This window comes from Phocoena sinus, chromosome 11, assembly GCF_008692025.1.
Source record: "Phocoena sinus isolate mPhoSin1 chromosome 11, mPhoSin1.pri, whole genome shotgun sequence".
Lineage (NCBI taxonomy): Eukaryota > Metazoa > Chordata > Mammalia > Artiodactyla > Phocoenidae > Phocoena > Phocoena sinus.
In genome coordinates this window covers 23,848,954-23,868,285 of record NC_045773.1, presented here as the reverse complement: position 1 = coordinate 23,868,285, position 19,332 = coordinate 23,848,954, and the positions used below count along the sequence as shown (strand labels likewise).

The following is a 19,332-nucleotide window of genomic DNA, read 5'->3' as shown; positions in this document are numbered from 1 at the left end:
TTATGAACAAGATACAAAAAGCCCCAAAAGCTAACTTCCACATCTGAGGAGTCGGGAGCAAAAGCATGGTAGCGCACATGATCCTTGCACACAGCACTACCAAGAGGATGGGCACCCCACCCAAGCCACCCCTGCAGCCTGACCCTCGGACCTGCCCCTACCCTCGCCCCATGTAAGGGACCAGCTTGCCCTCCCCTCAGGGAGCAAGCAGGGCCACCTGTTACTTGTTTCGCACCGTCCTGCTACAGTACGAGTCCCAATAAAGCCTTGCCTGAATTTCTCGTCTGGTGTGTTTTCAATTTCTATTTATTAAGGAGTCCAAGAACCCTGGCCGGTAACAGAACCACTCAGGTAAGCCACTCCCAGATTTCTGGGAGTTCAGAATTTGAAGCCCTGAAGGCATTCTGCTAATCCTTTCTAGAACATCTCAACTAGAAGAGAATATTGACTATAGAAGTGGTATGAAAGACATCGAAGAAAGGCAAAGAACCTAAGGCTGTTGCAAAGGTTTTGAAGAAATATGATGAGGTCATTAACTAAAATTTCAAGCCTGAGTCTGCTATGTTCTCTCTAGCTTTGGGTTGGTTAGTGGACCTCTTGGGGCATCAGGATTCTCTGTAAAATGAGGATGCTAACGGTGCTTACCTTACAAAGTGGCTGTATTAGAGCCCCACATCTGAGATGCAGTTGGCTCTTAATAGAAGGAAACTTAGAAGGTATTTGTTTGAAAAATGTAAAGGCAAGTCCACGGCAAGAAACTTTAAGTACTTAAAGTGGTCTTTGAAGTGTGCAACTGATACTACAGCTGACAAGATGAGCAAGTAAATAACCGAACAAATGAATTATATTAAGTGCAAAAACTGCTGGTAAGTAGAGGACATTAATTTTTAGCTCGAGTAAGGAAATTTTTGAAATGTTTTTCTATATTTAATAATTTTCTGATAATGAGTCTGTTTTATGGAAAATGAGACAAAATTTCTACAGGTGAAACCAACAGATAAATGCAAATAACTCATTGGAATCCACAGGTCTCGCCCGCTGAAGCTAGTCCTGCCTCTCCACGGCCCCGCCTTCCACTATAGCCACGCCTCTTTTGGGTTTACGGTTGGACTTCACCCATTCCTCAACATCGGGTTCGCTACGCCTGGTTCCCAGTCGAGGCTCGTTTGCTCGCGAGAGTTCCTCTACCTGGCCCGCTCAAAAGCTGTAGGAAACGGAGGCAGAGAAGAGTCGCGAGACTTGATTCGACCACACTTTCCAGGCTCCGCCCCTCCTTCCTGGCCCTCCTTCTGGCCCAGCTTCCCCGGTTGCACGTGTAATTGTGTACTCGTTGTGGTTCAACCTCACGTAGCCACGGTATTGCCGGCGTTACATGCCCCGCCTCCAAGATGGCGGCGCCCAGTGCAGGGGCCCACGACCTGAGTCGGCTCAGCTTTGAATTATAACCTTGACTGAGTCTATGTGGCCATGGACCGGCCTGGGTTCACAGCCTCGCTGGTGGTGAGTACCGGGCGGTAGAGTGGGGGCGCTAGGGGTGTCGGAGGCTTCCCTGTCCTAGCACCTCCTTCCGGTTTTGCGCGCTGAATCATCCCCGGGTCACCGGTCACCCGGTCTGGGAGGAAGCACGGGGCGCCTGGGCCGCGCTGGGCCTCGTGTCAAGGTTCTGAGTTTCCTACTTGTGTGACAGAAAGAGACGGGGATGGGATAGGGGTGCCGCTTGACTCATAGTCTTCCGCACCGCGGTTTACCTAACGGAAAAAGAAAAGTTTCAATTGTATACTGTAACTATACTCTGGAGAGCTTGGCAATGAATGAAATATATGTAACAAAACTCTTGAGTCGCTCACAGACCTGGTCAAGACTGTGGTTTCATTTTGCTGTATCTTTTTTCAGTCTCGGAAAATGACGTATCGATTCATTCATCTTACATATAATCTGCTTAGTTTGCTTCCGAGCATTTTTCTAGGCTTTGGGTATGGTATATACTGATGAGCACAAATAGCCGCGCGTTGAGCCAGTACGTTAGTGGTGTTTAATTCCTTAGAAAACAACGAGAATCAACGTGTCTTAACATCAACCCCCATCCCCCAAATCCTTTAATAAATACTTTGAAACCTTTCTTAGGACAGGCTCAGTAGGGGATACTAGATACAGTAGTGAACAAGACAGATTGGCTGCCTATGTTTTCACTGTAGGAGAGCGGGCAGAGGCAGAAAATAGACAAGAACCTTTTCAAAAGCTTTTCCTGAGAGATGGAGGCCTAGAGGACTTTCTTCGTTTAATTATCAAATGTTTTTGCAGGTGTTGGAGATAACATGGTGAACAAGATAGACCTGGCCGCACGGGTCAGGTGGTGGAGGCATAAGGGGTAAAATGAGTGTTATCATAAATGACGATGAGGGTTAGTTTCAGAGTGTATGGAAAGATGTGGAACGGGGATCTTACCCAGACTGGTGGAATGATGGTTTTAAATCTAGATTTGTTGATATTTGTAGAAGCTAGGTTTTAGAGATGCAAAGAAGTATGTTACCCCGTTGAAGACGTTTTCCTGTCCAGCTGGTGAGATGGCAGTAGTACTTATGACAATCCACATTGCTCTGACGGGAACTAGGGTAGGCTCTTTACATACATCATCTCATTTAAGCCTGACAAACAATTGAAGTCTTATCCTAGTTTTCCAAATGAGGGAACTGAGGAATAGTATGTTAGATAATTTGTCCAAAGTCACACAAGTGAGATACATTTCGTGTGTGTAAGTGTTGGAGCTCAGATTCCAAGCAGTGTAACCTGGGATTCCATTTACTGCTCCTTGAGACTATCGCTGAAGTCAGCAACAGTAGCAGTTGCTAAAAACAGGTGAGTGTCAGAGTTAACAAAAAAAAAAATTGTATTAAAATTTATTTTATTAAAGAAGGGTACACATGCATACTTCTTTTTTCGTAGTTACAGAGGGTAAAATTGGGATCGATTGGTAGAAGTTTCAAGGAAGTTAGAGCTCATTCCTGGTGAATTCATTTAGCATGCAGTTTATCTGCCATGTGTTCTGTTTACTGGTACTGTGATTGCCCTTGGAGATTTGATGGCAAACAAACCAAGGCTATATGATAAGTACTGTGAAAGGAATGAACTGAGGTGGGAGAGAGAGAGAATAATATTGGGAAACCTACTTTAGATGGAGTGCCCTAGGAAGGCCCTGAGGAGCTAACGTTTAAGCTAAGACCTAACAGGTAAGGGGCTAGTCATTCTGATGAGCAGAGGGGAAAGTTCAGAGGGAGCAGCACGTGAGAAAATCCTCAGGTGGAAAGGGTTCAGGATGTGAATGTGGTGGCTGAGGCCTAGTGGGTGAGGGTAGTGTGACAGAGGCTGCTGTTGGAGAGCTAGACAAAGCCTGCCGAGGTGAGACTTGGTGGGCAGTGGAAAGGAATTTGGATTTTATATAAAGCATAACGAAAGCCATTAGAGGGTTTTATTATTGAAGTAGTCCGGAAATGGAAGGGCCCCCCCCTTTTTTTTTTAATGGTTGGGAGCGTCTTTGAGGAGGCTAAGCACTCCTCAGGGAGTTCTGTTTTGTTTACTACCGTGTGACCAATGCCTGACACTTCGAAGGCACTCAGTACTTGTTGGGTGAATGAATGCAGCTTCACGTTTGCAGAAGTCTTGAGCCTCGGCTTCTAAGGATTAAGTGAGATGTAGTACGGAGCCTGACGTAGAGCACATATTTACCTGTTTCCTTCCTGAAGTTTCTGGAGCAGGATTGAAGGGCTGTAGAGCTGAATAGGGAGAGAACTTCTGGCATGTTAAGTTTTCATTCGGAGAACAGAGCAGACTATTCAGAAAAAAACCTCCAAGAGTACAGTCACTGGTGCATGCTTTTAGGAGAGCAGTTTGAAATAAGTATTAGTGACCTAGAGATGTTCATAACATTTAGCTCAGTGAAGGTAATAGGAAAACATGAAATAAAAGAGGAGTGGTTAGGTAAATGATGATAGATGCATTTCATGGACTATTTAGGGGCCATTGGTAACAGTGCTTGTGAAGAGTATGTGCTATAATAGTAACATGGAAAATGCTTATGAGATTAAAAAAAAAGAAAAAATACAACACTGTACCTGTATACATCTGGTTCATGCCTAATTAAAACTTGGTAGCCAAGGGGAGTTGTTTCCAGGTCCGCTGTGGATACCAAAATACACAGATGCTCAAGTCCCTTATATAAAATGATGTAGTATTTGCATGTAACCTATGCACATCCTCCTGTATACTTTAAATCATTTCTAGATTACTTATTATACCTAATACAAGGTAAATACTGTGTAAGTAGTTGTAAATACAATATAAATGTTATGAAAATAGTTGCCTGCATGCAGCAAATTCAAGTTTTGCTTTTCGGAACTTTCTGGAATTCTTTTTGCAAATATTTTGAATCTGCATTTGGTTGAATCTGACGATGCGGAACCCCAGGATATGGAGGGCTGGCTTTATTCCATTCCTTAAAAACAAACAAAAAAAGCTGTATTGAAATCCTCCAAGATGGAATGAAATAATTTTGATAGTAGCCTTACTTTTTTCTTCAATTTTTTTTTTTTATTTTTGCGGTACGCAGGCCTCTCACTGTTGTGGCCTCTCCTGTTGCGGAGCACAAGCTCCGGACGTGCAGACTCAGCGGTCATGGCTCACGGGTCCAGCCGCTCCGCGGCATGTGGGATCCTCCCAGACCGGGGCACGAACCTGTGTCCCCTGCATCAGCAGGCGGACTCTCAACCACTGTGCCACCAGGGAAGCCCTCTTCTACTTTTTTCAATGCAAAACAAACAAACATACCTCCAAACCACTCTTTCCTTCCAGCCTGACTCTTCTCTCCCTTTCAGTACTTAGCAGTTTCATCGACCTTGTAGTTCATCTGGGTTGTTACTTGAGTGAAACCGAAAGCATCCCTGTCTCAGTTACTTTATTTTTTTTAATTTAAAAAAAATTTTTATTTATTTTACATCTTTATTGGAGTATAATTGCTTTACAGTAGTGTGTTAGTTTCTGCTTCATAACAAAGTGAATCAGTTATACATATACATATGTTCCCATATCTCTTCCCTCTTGCGTCTCCCTCCCTCCCACCCTCCCTATCCCACCCCTCCAGGCGGTCACAAAGCACCGAGCTGATATCCCTGTGCTATGCGGCTGCTTCCCACTAGCTATCTACCTTCCGTTTGGTAGTGTATATATGTCCATGCCTCTCTCTCGCTTTGTCACAGCTTACCCTTCCTGCTCCCCATATCCTCAAGTCCATTCTCTGGTAGGTCTGTATCTTTATTCCTGTCTTACCCCTAGGTTTTTCATGACATTTTTTTCTTAAATTCCATATATATGTGTTACAATATGGTATTTGACTTTCTCTTTCTGACTTACTTCAATCTGTATGACAGACTCTAGGTCTATCCACCTCATTACAAATAGCTCAATTTCGTTTCTTTTTATGGCTGAGTAATATTCCATTGTATATATGTGCCACATCTTCTTTATCCATTCATCTGATGATGGACACTCAGGTTGTTTCCATCTCTGGGCTATTGTAAATAGAGCTGCAATGAACATTTTGGTACATGACTCTTTGATTTATGGTTTTCTCAGGGTATTGTCTCAGTTAGTTTTAACTGGGTTACAGGTGAAGGAACTTCGGCAAGTGTTGGTGCTCTGCAGTGTGAAGTGCAGGCAGTCATTTGTGTGTAATTTGGGGCTGGAAAGATGAATGTGCGAGTGGACGTCATGCAAAGTGATCTTAATAATTGATGAAAATGATTATTTAACGACCTTTAAAAATTCTTGTCAATGTTAATAACTCTCTTACTGTAGACTGTGGAAGTATAGGGAAACGGAAAAAAAAGAAGTAAAACTTACATTTAGTACACTGTAATTTAAAACATTAAGATTGTATTTCTTTGTAAAAAAAAAAAAGTATCAGAAGTAATTTTAAGTCATATAACTGGCAATACAGAACAAGTGTTCCTTTAACGTGGAGTTTTTTGCTGGCACAGCTTGCTCTGGGACATCTTTGTCCTTTTCGTCCCAGCCTCTTTCCCCGTATGTGGTAAGTTCGCCTTCACTCATTTTCCTCTGGCTGCATGTCTGGAATCTCTCCAATGACAGCAGTGTCGATATTCCCACAGCTAATTCTTTTATAACTCCTTTTACATTTGATTTGAATGTCACTTTCAGTGTTAACCACTTGTCATTTATTTGCCCTGCTTTCATGTTTGTTGGCCAGTTCCCTCTTTCGATCATTCATTTTTGTGAAATGTCACTGTGGTCACTGTAATTCAACTGTCCTGTTAGAGGACTTGTGTTCCTTATGGCAACTGAGATGCATGCGTGTCGGTGCTGTGCAAAGCAAGGACTGCTTGTACTGTTTTTTTTTTTAATTGTTATTTTGTTGTTTTCTTTTCTTACTTTAGGGAGGTGGTTCTGAAAAAGCTTCTTCATAATATTTGTGTCTTCTCACTGGACCTGCCGTTCTGCTGAGAACCACTGGCAGAAAGGGACTTGAGGGCAGTGGCATGGATTATGTTGCCAAGGCTTCTTAGGTGGGGTAAGAAAACAGAAGAAAAGATAAGAATGAAGTTGAAGGGACGTTTTCAGTGTTTATTGCCTCATACGTTTCTTTTCTGGAAGGCAGCTTCCTAGTCTGCTTTCTGGAGTCAAGGAAGTTAGTATCTGATGATGAAGCATTAACTCCAAATCTCTAAGGGATTGGGAATTATGCTGCACGTTCTCGAGCTTGCTTTGTGTGACTTGTTTCTTTCTGTCATTTAGGTCACAGTGGGCAGGTCTTCCTTTTTTTGCTCATTTTTGTGTTGAGTAGGCAGTCACCTAGACAGAGGTATATTCTCAATTTTGATCCATCAGTGGAGCATGCAAGGCACCCTTGGAGACCACCAGTTGTCTGGGGCCACAATCGAGAACCACTGCCGTGATGGAGGCGTTTCTTCTGTATTTCAAATACTAGGAGATGGAGCTACCTTTCCTTTCTCATTTTTCTTTCAGTATAAGAGGGGGTCCTGGGAAAGTTTTAGAATCTGAAATTTAGCTGTAAATGACTTAATATGCTTTTGTACCACTTCCAAACCAAATGCTGTGTGTTCAGATATAATTTTTTTTTTTTTTGCGGTACGCGGGCCTCTCACTGTTGTGGCCTCTCCCGTTGTGGAGCACAGGCTCCGGATGCGCAGGCTCAGTGGCTATGGCTCACGGGCCCAGCTGCTCCGTGGCATGTGGGATCATCCCGGACCAGGGCACGAAACCGGGTCCCCTGCATCGGCAGGCGGACTCTCAACCACTGCGCCCAGGGAAGCCCCAGATATAAGTTTTAAATATTGAAATTTTAATGATACACACAGAATTTGAGTAACAAAATGCCAAATAGAGGGAAGATAAATGTTGTACCCACAGTTTTTCCACCTCCATGCATCAGGTATTGTTACCTGTTTAACCAGACGTATGTGTGAGCCTTTGCTCTGGTACTTGGGAAGAGCAAGAGCCTGGAAGATATGGTCCCTACCCTCAGGGGTGTGCAGTCAAGTGGGAGCAGACATTTAACAGAAAATAAAACAAAAGTTAATCATGTAATTATGCATGGTGATAAAAAGTAACCATTTACTGAACACTTTAATGTGTGCTTATGCAGTTTTTTCAGAGCAGAAATCATATGTTTACAATTTTGTCTTCTCTTTTTTTTTGTATTCTGGTTAAAAAAAAATAACCCATAAATTCACATCCAAGCATCATAAAGAAATTTGAGGGCTTCCCTGGCGGCGCAGTGGTTGAGAGTCCGCCTGCCAATGCAGGGGACGCGGGTTCGTGCCCCGGTCCGGGAAGATCCCACATGCCGCGGAGCGGCTGGGCCCGTGAGCCATGGCCACTGAGCCTGCGCATCTGGAGCCTGTGCTCCGCAACGGGAGAGGCCACAACAGTGAGAGGCCCGCATACCGCAAAAAAAAAAAAAAAAAAAAAAAAAAAAAGAAATTTGAACAGTAGTGTTTCTCAGTTTTTTGAGTTTGATGCTGAATCGTTCCTGCACATGTCGTGTGATTTGGTTTTCTGTTGTGTGAATCCATGGGTGATTCTTGTCCAGGGAGCAGAATTTGAGGAAAGCTTTTCATTCATTATTGGTAAGGAAAGACTTGAATTTATTGATTTTGTATATACATTTATAGTTCAGTTTAATATATGAATGTAATCTTCAGTCTTTGGTCAAGTCCTCCTTTGTCTTTCACATGGTTTTTAATATTAGCCTGTCAGAAATAGGGCATCAGCAAACTTGGAAGGATATTTACAGTAACATAACAGTAAAAATGATAACTCATACTTATTGGTAATTGAGGCAGGCATTTTGCTAAGCACGTAACAGGCTCATGTAGTTGTATTTAATTCTCATTTAATCTCACTCAGTTCTCAAAAACTCTGTGAAGCATAGGTACTATTATTTTTCCCCTTTCATGCATGAAGAAATGTGGGCTTACCTAGGTTTAATAGCTTTCCTAGGGGGACCCAGTTGAGATTGAAGCCAGGTCTGCGTGTCTGTTGCCAAAGCTGTAGTCTAAGGCAATATTTAATCTGAAAGAATTTCTGGAGAAATGGAAGAATACTCAAGTCAAATTCTAGAACCATTATTGTGTTCCTGAGAATAGCCTTACCAAACAACACTGATCCTGTGCAGTCTTTTCCGTCAGGAGGTGATGAAAGGCACAGGATTTCTGGAAAAGACACCCTGAATATACCACAAAGCTGTCACTGGAGCTGTGGAATGCCAAGAAGTATAGCAGCAGGTAATGCCAGGTTTCATTTGTCACAGTGCTATGGCAGACTGCAGCAGGGACAACCAGAGAGTGATTTGCTGCAGTTTTTCTTGTGAATGTTGAATCTTTCTGTAAAGTGTTTTCTCATCATCTTACATTTCCATGTGATTCAGACCAACAAACAAGCGTGGAAGCCCTGCTCCATCCCAGGCACTGGGTTATATATTTAGGAGGGCCAAGGTCACTGACCTGGCTTCTACTCTGAAGGATCTTAGTGTCAGCCATGGTGGTTAGTACTGAAAGTGAAATGTAAACAAAGTTATACGGGGGAGTTAAGGAAGTAGCCTTTAATTCTGACTGGGAGACTGGGAAAGGCTTTGGGAGGGATATGGCGTTTGGTCACAGTCTTAACAATGAAATGGAGTTTGGCAGGTGTGTGTGTGTGTGTGTGTGTATGTGTATGTATTTGTGTGTAGGTAATGGCCCGGGGGGAGCAGGTGGTCTGCTGGCTGTAGTATACAGGAGACAAGAGGCATTGGAAGGGCCTTCCAGGCTGAGAGAAAAACCTAAGCAGGAGCACAGAATTGATAAGTTTCAGGATGTTTTTGGGAAACAGACTAGTCAGAGTGGAGGAGGCTCAAGATCAAGAGTGTGCGGGATGAAGCTGAACAGGTAGTTTAGGGTCCAGGGGTCGAGGTTCTGAGTTACCCCTTACTGAGTGCCTACTGTATACCAAATGTGACCAGTGAATTTGGGTTGTTGTTTTTTTTTTTTTTGGTGAGGGAATATTAATTTGAGTAGCTCTACTTTTGTATGTTTTTAGTACTCATTGCAAAACTTGAACAATACAAAAATCAGCAAGATAATAATAAAAATACTCCTCATCCCAAATGTTTTTCCACAGAGATAATAACTTCTTTTTTTTTTTTTTTTTTTTTTTGAGATAATAACTTCTAACAGTTTGGTGTGTGTGGTTCCAGACTTCTGATTATGCATAGACAAAAAAATAACACATTTCTTTGAAAGATGGGATTATACAGCATATATTGTTCTGTAGCTTATTTGATTAATTTAAGAATATAACATGTTTCTTTATCAGCAAGTTCAGGTTGATCTCATTCTTTTAAAGGCTGTGTAGCAATCCGTTATTCTGATATAATGCAACTTAATAGGTTATTTCTAGTTTTTTACTGTTAGAAAGAATTCTGTAGTAAACATTCTTGTATATTTATGAACTTATTTTTGTGGAAGAAATGTTTAAAAATAAAATAACTGGATCAAGTATATTATAGTTTAAAATTTTCATTTTGCCAAATTGTCCTTCAATAGATTATAATAATTTGTTTATGTTAATACCCGTAACTATTTCCATATCTTTAATCTTTTATAATGTAATTGGGAAATTAAAATTTTTGTTTTTATTTGATCACTGATGATGGGGAAGCATATTTTCATAATTTTGTTGGCTGTTTATATTTTTTCTTTTGGGAATTGTTTGGTCCTGTGTTTTGCAATTTTTAAAAAATTTGATGTACCTTTTTTAGGTTGCTTTGTAGTACCTTCTAAGATATGGTTAGTAACCTTTTGTTATAGTCATTAATTTATGTGTTTTTCAAATAGTTATTGAGTGCCTACTATGTACTGGGTGCTGGGAACATACTGGTGAACAAAACAGGTATGGATCTTATAGTTTCGTGGAACATACAGTCTTTGAAGAAATGGTCAGATGCTCAACTACAGAATTAGAATTCTGATCAGTGTGTGGAGACATGACGGTGTAAACCTAGACTGGGGGATTAGGGACACAGTCCTAGAAATGAGGAAAATCAGATGACTTGGAGGAAAAGAGAGATCAAGGTGGTAAGAAGGTACCCAGCAAAGGGCTAACGATGGAGTTAAGGGTGGAGAGGTAGATGGGGGACAGAACTTCTAGAGCCTTGTAGGCTGTACTGTGATTTTGTTCTTCATCCTAAGGGCTTTTGGAAACTTTGAAGAGTGTCAAGATGAAATTGAAATTTGTATTTTACACAGACAACGTTAGTGTAGAGGGTGAAGGAGCGCTGTGGGGAGAATGGATGGTGGAGGGGGAAGAAGGCAAGTATCACAGGAAGCAGAAGCCACAGCTCTCCAATGAGGTGGTTAAAGTCACTGGTGGCCACTTTGTTGTGGGGAAACTGAGAATGTCAGGGAGGGATGTTTCCCCGAGAAGCCATGTTAATGTTTTGCCTGGTTCTTTTTAGTTGTGGTCTAGGCCAGGGGCCTGTGATGATTTTGCTTAGTTAAATTAGACGGATGGTTTGATTTTGTCCTGTAGTTGAGCAGGAGTGAGTTTTTTTGTTTTTGCTTTGTTTCTTTCTGTTTTGCCAGCTTCATGTAATCTTGACTTTTTTTCAACTCCCAGAGGAATTTCAAAGGGTCTAATTTCACTAATTATACACTTCCTCTCTACAGCCTGCCAGCACTTTTTCCATTTTTAAATTAAGGCGGTGCTGTGTATTTTATCTATATGATATCAAGGTCTCAATAAATTGTTATGCTCTGGTAAGGCTTGGTGGTTATCTGGTTTATGTTCTCTTTCTTTGGATTTTGTCTAGCACTTAGGATTTTCAGTGTAAGCTACCATAAATCTTGAAACTAACCCTTTGCCTGATAACCTTTTTTAAAAATTGTTTTAAAATTTTTAAAGATTTTTTTGCCGCACTGCATGGCATGCAAGATCTTAGCTCCTTGACCAGGGATCGAACCCATGTCCCCTGCAGTGGAAGCATGGAGTCTTAATCGCTGGACTGCCAGGGAAGTCCCACCTGATAACATTTTTGATAAGTGATCATAGATAAAACAAATTTCTCAGGCTAAAGAAAAAAAATTAGTAGAGTCCCTTATAATTCAGTTGATGCTGGCTTGATGAAAAATTATAAGCATTCCTTAAAGTTTTTGTTTAAATCTTAGATATGTTGCTATGTGTCTAAATACATAGGTAATTCTTAATGTTCTTTTAGCAGCATTTTTTTCAGTCTCATGAACTTAAGTGACATTTGAGTTATAGAAGTTTGAAATCCACAGAAGCAATTAGTAACTCTTGATTCATGATTTACTAGATAAATAGATTCAATCTGGTCATTTTATTCTCAGATGATTAGAATTTTGATGAAAGGAGGGCTGGAGAATCAATGCATGCAAAGTAGCCAAATAGATTAAAAGAGTAATTCACTTATTGATTAAAATTTAGCAGTAGATAGCAAGCATCTCTCTGAACCCTCTCCTAAGATTAAAGAGAAAATTAGAATGAAGTGCAGCTATTTTTAAAGAAACCAGTCATATCAGTCATTCTCACCAAGATTTTAGTTCTTGTGTTTTGAGAAAATGAAGAGGCAGGCAAAATATTTTATTACCTACTGAATTTTATAAAATCCTTAAAGAATAAGTGAGAAGAGTGTTGAAAAAGTTGGCTTTTTTTTTTCTTTTTAACTTTGCTACGTTACTTGTGAACTTTTTCCCTTGACTTAGAAAAGACCACCTTTATATCTGGGAAGAAATCCCACTTTGTCATTCTTTTACTCCCACTTGTGGTGCTCTACTGGCACATCTCTGTGTTCTTTTGGTGACAACTTTTTAGGTCATTTGCAGAGTATCCCGCATGGTCTTTGGGGTTCTGTCATGCCTTTCAGGCTGATCATATGGTATTAATGTATATGGTAATGTACTTTGCTCTTTCTTTTTCTTTTTTTAAAAATTTTATTTAGTTTTGGCTGCGTTGGTTCTTCATTGTTGCGCGCGGGCTTTTCTCTAGTTGCGGCGGGGGGGGGCTACTCGTCGTTGCAGTGTGTGGGCTTCTAACTGCGGTGGCTTCTCTTGTTGCGGAGCACAGGCTCTAGGTGAGTGAGCTTCAGTAGTTGTGGCTCGTGGGCTCTAGAGCTCAGGCTCAGTAGTTGTGGCACATGGGCTTCAGTAGTTGTGGCTCGTGGGCTCTAGAGCTCAGGCTCAGTAGTTGTGGCACACGGGCTTCAGTAGTTGTGGCTCGTGGGCTCTAGAGCTCAGGCTCAGTAGTTGTGGCACACGGGCTTCAGTAGTTGTGGCTCGTGGGCTCTAGAGCGCAGGCTCAGTAGTTGTGGCACACGGGCTTAGTTGCAACGCGGCATGTGGGATCTTCCTGGACCAGGGCTTGAACCCGTGTCCCCTGCAGTGGCAGGCAGAGTCTTAACCACTATGCCACCAGGGAAGTCCCTATGGTAATGTACTTTTCTAGTGTACACTAATTTTTAATAATTACCTATACTAATTGGAAAATAGAGATTATTGCATTTCTCATCAGGGTAATTTCATTTTTCCAGTGAAGTTTTGCAGTGTTTTTTTTTTGCTGTATGTGGGCCGCTCATCACTGCGGCCCCTCCTGCCGCGGAGCACAGGCTCTGGACGCGCAGGCCCAGCGGCCATGGCCCACGGGCCCAGCCGCTCCACGGCACGTGGGATCCTCCCGGACCGGGGCACGAACCTGCACCCCCTGCGTCGGCAGGCAGACCCCCAACCACTGCGCCACCAGGGAAGCCCCTTGCAGTGGTTTTATGGTGAGTGGCAAGTAGAGCAGAAAGTGTTTGCTAGCTACTAACCTTTGTACCACTTGAGCATTCTGTAAACCCAAAGGATGGAAACAGCGTATCATTTTGAACTCTGCCTGTATGTTTAAATAGTACCGATTCTTCTTTTTTTTTTTTTTTTTTTGCGGTACGCGGGCCTCTCACTGTTGTGGCCTCTCCCGTTGCGGAGCACAGACTCCAGACGCGCAGGCTCAGCGGCCATGGCTCACGGGCACAGCCGCTCCGCGGCATGTGGGATCGTCCCGGACCGGGGCACGAACCCGTGTCCCCTGCATCGGCAGGCGGACTCTCAACCACTGCGCCACCAGGGAAGCCCCGATTCTTCTTTTTCTGTGTCATGGAATATATAGTTTTTAATGTCTGCTTTTACTTTTTAAATAGGTAATATTTTCACATGGTTCAAAATCCAAAAGATAGGAAAAGTTAACAATTCAGTTTAAAACTTAGTATGTAGGAACCGTATTGAGAGTTGCTTCTGTAGTTCTACCTGCTTACTGTGAAATGGTATTGATTCATATCTTTAAATGATGCCTTTAGACCTTGTGTGTTGACCTTTCTTTGACAGTCTCTGAGTTCATATTTTTCTGAGTCTCTTTTTGCTTTGACTAAGCTGTAACCAGATTTTAAAATATTCTACATATACTAGTGTAATCATGAGGTGAAAACTTAGTTTTTAATCAGGTTTTAAAGTGCAGCTTCTCCAAAGCAACATGGTATCTCTTGGGAGATGACTAGTTTGGGTCAGGTTTTAATGTCCTCTAGGAATTTAGCTCTTTTTTTCCCTTCATTTATTCACTTAAAAAGTATCAAGGGATTTTCAAATATACACAAAGTAGAGAGGATACCATAGGAATCCTTACATGTGTGATTCTTAAAATATGGATCTAGATTCACAAGGAGCATTACCATTTAGAATGTAAGTCTGAAAACAATTTTTTTCTTAATGCAGATTCACTACTCATTAGTTAAAAGGGCAAAAAATATAACATTTGGTGTAATTTGGAAAGATCACTGAGATAAATTGTCAAATGAAAAAAACAAGGTGCAGCATACCACCTTTTACTTAAAAAAAAAAAGGTAAAATAAAATACATATTCATATTTGCTTGTATATGCCTAAAGTAACTTGGAAAGGACACAAGAAGAAACCCAAACTGGTTACTTGGGTTTTTAGGGACAGGGAAGGAGACTTTGAGCTCTTTACCTTTCTGAGGTTTGTTTGTTTACTTTTTTGAACCCTGTGAAATCATTAAAAATAAATTTGAAATTTATTTTAAAATTATTAAAAATCATTAAACATTTTTTAAAAAACAGAATATGTAATATAAAATTTACAACTTGAAAATATATCACAATAATGGTTATTTTCCCAGGACAGTCTGTAGATTTAGGTAAGAGGTGTTTTGACTGTACCAAAGTAGTCTGTGGTATACTTTAAAACCATACTTAAAGAGATATGCTTTAAAAACTACCCCATCCCCAAAATGGCAATTTATTTTATTGTAACCTTTTTTTTCTTTTTCTTTTTTTTTAAAGGCTGGTGGGGTAGCAGGTGTCTGTGTTGACTTGATATTATTTCCTCTGGATACCATTAAAACCAGGCTGCAGAGCCCCCAAGGATTTAATAAGGCTGGTGGTTTTCGTGGAATATATGCTGGCGTTCCTTCTGCTGCTATTGGATCCTTTCCTAATGGTAAAAATTATATTGGTATTATCACTGCTTTATATAAAGCCAAGATAATGGGATTTATTTTCAGAATGGTATGTGGTCCAACCCTATATAGAATTCCTTATATGATTGTGTAGTTGATCTCCTGAATTTATTTTCTATTCATTAATCCATTATTTTTGACTCAGCTGGTGCTATAGATTCCATTCTAGTGTATTTGTAATAAAAAAATGAGCAATCTTTAAATGAGTGGTTTTTGTTGTTGTTAAAACTCCTTGTTAGAATCCTTAAAGTTGTTCCTGTAACATTGATTGTAATGTCTTACAGCACTTCCCCACCTTGCCTGCATGTTGGAATCTCTTGGGGAGCTTTACAAAATACTTATGCCTGTGTCTCCATGAGAAGTTTAATTGGTCTGGTCTTTGCCTGGGTATCAGGAGTTTTAGTAACTTCCCAGGTGATTCAGATGTGAAGCTGAGTTTAATAACCACTGGCTTGGAGATTCTTGTGGAGCAGATGAACCTAAGAGGCATTAAATCTTTGTCTTAACTAAATTGCTCTCAGATGATGCAACCCGTTCCCACTAACCTCCTCTTTCCATTGTCTTGCTTTTGTTTTGGTTTTGAAGTTGTGTGATTTATGGCCCTTTTATTCTATAATCAGTATAATCTGTTTCATTTAATCCACCTCTTTTCAGATACTTATTTAAATAATTGTTTACTGATGCTTTGATTGGCACTCAAAAGCAGACTTAGCAAACAGAAAACCACCACTATCAAACACACACACACACTCTCTCTCTCTCTCTCTCTCTCTGTCTCTCTCTCTCTCTCTCTCTCTCACTCTCTCACATACTCACACACTCACTCACAAAACCCCTGCTCCAGAAGATTCTTAAATTCTGGAGTTTGATTTCTTTTTTCTCAGTATATGTCATTAGAAATTCTTTCTTGTTAACTTGACATTAAGATGTCTGTCTGTATCCATCTGTGAGCATAACATTCACATGAAGATTTGTAGAGCAAATCTTTTTGGTCCTTTAGTTTATCTTCCTGAGCCATCCTTAGAGCAGCCAACAGTTATGAGGTTATCCTTGAATTATTTTATGTCTTAATTTTCAGTAATTGATCATAACAAGTCGCTATTGAGGACCCGCTCCATGCCAAGTATAGCTCTATATGTGGGAGATGCGCCTTGGTTCCTAAATCTGTCTGTATTGCAATCACCTGATCACCTGAAGAGTTTTTTTTTTTTTTTTTTTTTTTTAAAGAAAGTACCGCTGTCCCACTCCCAGAGATTGGGAATTTAGTTGGCCTGAGGTGTGGCCTGGGCTTTGGAGGTTTAAAAAAAAAAATCCCCAGGTAATTTTAATATGTAGACAAGTTTGGGAACCTCTGAACTAGGGAATTGCAAAGAAATATGTTACTAAGTCCCTGTCTTTTGGTCATCCATTCTTATGATGCCTCCCTCATCATTGTAAATATTCTTTTTTCTCTTACGTATTACGTAGGAATTGTTGGTAGATGAAGTATTAGTGATGGTCTACAGGGTACGTGGTGCTCCATTAAGCTCATGGGGCTGGTTTAGATTCTTGTCAGCAGGACTTTACACACAGAATGTGGTTTTGAATTTTTGTGTGTTTGAGAAAGTGGTGTTCTTCTTGCCCTGCTTTTCTTTTTCTTTTTCTTTTTTTGACATCCACAGAACATCTTTGAATGGGAGATGCTGGATAAAGAGTCAGAGTGTCAGCGTTTCAGAAATGGCCTTTCTGTTTTTCTGCAAATTTTTGGTGAATTGAAACTTTTTACATGGCACTTTAAACAATTTTTGCTATTGGTTAAGGTTTTAGACAGAGTACAGTCTGTCTGTGACATTCTGTAACATTCAGAGGCTTGTAGACTTTTTTGAGAACATATTGTGCGGGGGGTATGGAAAGGACTGAGGGTCGAAAGAAGAGAGGAAAAGACCTGTATTCAAGACCCTTCATGTTGAGAAGGGAATGTAGAAAAACCATAGTTTTTTGTTTTGTTTTCACTCCTGGGGGGTGGGGGTGGGGGTGGGTGGGTGGAACGTGTAGCAGGTAGAACTTACAGTCGAATGCGACTGGAGATATTCTAGCCTATTTAGTGAGTAGGCCAAAGTAGGAACAGCCTTAATAAGAATCACAAGTGGGAATTGGGACCTGCATTAGCTATGTACAACTGCTTGCATGGTCATTACTCATCCGGGGACAGTGTGCCTCCTCATTTGGCCTGCTGTTTGTTTGTTAGCCACTGGGGTGTTTACAAGCTTGTTGACTTTAACTGGAGAACTGATTTTCACTACCAAGCTCTTTTCCTGAGTGTTTCAGACTTTACTGTGTGACATGTTCAAATGCCTTTCGAAAGGTGAATTTTCCATTTATTTATCTTTCGTGCCTCACCTTTTACGTGAGTGATGAACATCTTTGTATTAACAATACGTGGCAAAAAAAAAAAAAAAAAAAAAAAAACAATACGTGGCAAGGCTTAAAGCCTTCCTGTGCAGCTAAGATTAGTTCATGGTGATAGGGGTAGCTTTTTTTTTTTTGCGGTACATGGGCCTCTCACTGTTGTGGCCTCTCCCGTTGTGGAGTACAGGTTCCGGACGTGCAGGCCCAGCGGCCATGGCGCACGGGCCCAGCCGCTCCGCGGCATGTGGGATCTTCCCGGACCAGGGCACGGACCCGTGTCCCCTACATTGGCAGGCAGACTCTCAACCACTGCGCCACCAGGGAAGCCCTAGGGGTAGCTTTTTAGAGATTTTGATTTCCAGTTTTAATACAGTAGTTGATTGTTTCCTTGATGTAAAAGTGAGTTGATGGAGTAAAAAGTAGCCATGGTTATTTTGAGTAACCAGCAACACAACATTATGGAATAGATGCTTTATTTAGTTAAGATATGTGTTTGCAATTTTAACCTGTCTAGAAATCAGTGTAGCTGATTATTTTATGACCATATATAAAGACGTTTTGCATCACAGAAATTCATATCCTTTTCCAAAAAACTTTAAAAAGTGTTAAGTGACTTATCAGTACAAACTGGTAAATGCCAGGTTAGCTGTTAGTCTTCCTCAGGGCAGGGATCTGCATGTTTGTAAGTCCAAAGTCAGGCATGTAACATGGGCTCAGTCAAATCTGCAAGAGTGAAGGCGTTGGGGGGGAATAGTACATATTATTACTTTATCTTTATTTATATTTATTTATAGTTATAAATATATACATATATATATAATATATGTATATATTATATAAATAATAAATATAAATATTTATAGTTCAGTATTTATATTTATTATTTATACTTATTTATATTACTTATATTTATTATCTTTATCTGTTATAATTTAATAACTAGAGTTGTAATTTTTTTCAAGAAACATATCTCTTAACAGTTTACATATATATTTAAACTTTGTGAAAGACTGGTTTGTTTTAAATTTCAGCTGCTGCCTTTTTCATCACCTATGAATATGTGAAATGGTTTTTGCACACTGATTCATCTTCGTATTTGATGCCTGTGAAGCATATGTTGGCTGCCTCTGCTGGAGAAGTGGTAGGTAATAAGTTATGTGTATAAAATACTTCAGAAATGCAAAGTATGCAGATATCTTCAGTACAGGTATTACTTCATTTCATTTTTAAAAGACAATTCTTTTTTAAATTATGAAAGTCATAAATCCCAATAAATGTAAATGGATTAAACATGATAGTTGAAAGTCTACATAGGATGAAAGAAAAATCCAGCTATCTGCTATTTACAAGAGACACACCTCAAACATAATTATACAGAAAGAATAAAATTAAAGAGGTAGAGGAAAATATCCATGCAAATTTTGGTGGCTTCATGTTGGGTCAGCATAATTGAGCTGGAAGTCTATTTCCTAGAACACCCTTTCCAGGAGGGTTCCAGGTTAGCCTGGCTACAAGAGAAAATTGCTCAAGATTTGTAAGGTGGAAGTAAAGCAGCAGTTGTATTCATGCTCAGAAGGTTGGTGGGAGGTCAGGCACTGCTGCAGTTCATACACCTCATCACTGATCTGTTGGCTTCAGGCAGCAGTCAAGCCTCCAGCTCCTCCAACTCTCACTGGGTCTTCTCCTTCAGCTTCTCTAAATTTTGAGTCAGTTGTGTGGGCTCTGTCGTGAAGGGTGCCAATTTATGTTGTAGGTCACCCACATCATTGAGATTGGCGAGGGAGAATGCGAGTTCCAGTTTGTCCTTGCTCTTCCCCATTTCACATCCATGTTTCCTTCCTGATTGCATGCC

The 19,332-nt window shown here is 40.6% G+C and overlaps 1 protein-coding gene across 3 annotated transcripts in view; it reads left to right on the top strand.

The window, feature by feature from the left end:
* The first annotated feature begins 1,299 nt into the window (after positions 1–1,299).
* Positions 1,300–19,332, top strand: part of SLC25A26 (solute carrier family 25 member 26) — a 152,992-nt gene continuing 134,959 nt past the window's right edge. For 2 of the 3 annotated variants that reach the window (XR_004352178.1, XM_032648474.1), the window contains exons 1-3: positions 1,300–1,500; positions 14,917–15,073; positions 18,512–18,621. Coding sequence is in view for 2 of the 3 variants with exons in the window: in XM_032648474.1 (XP_032504365.1) it covers positions 1,468–1,500; positions 14,917–15,073; positions 18,512–18,621 (300 nt within the window). In the remaining variant the exon portion in view is untranslated. Of the gene's footprint in view, positions 1,501–6,524; positions 6,581–8,720; positions 8,817–14,916; positions 15,074–18,511; positions 18,622–19,332 lie in introns of those variants that run through there. The other variant, XM_032648475.1, reaches the window with a different exon arrangement.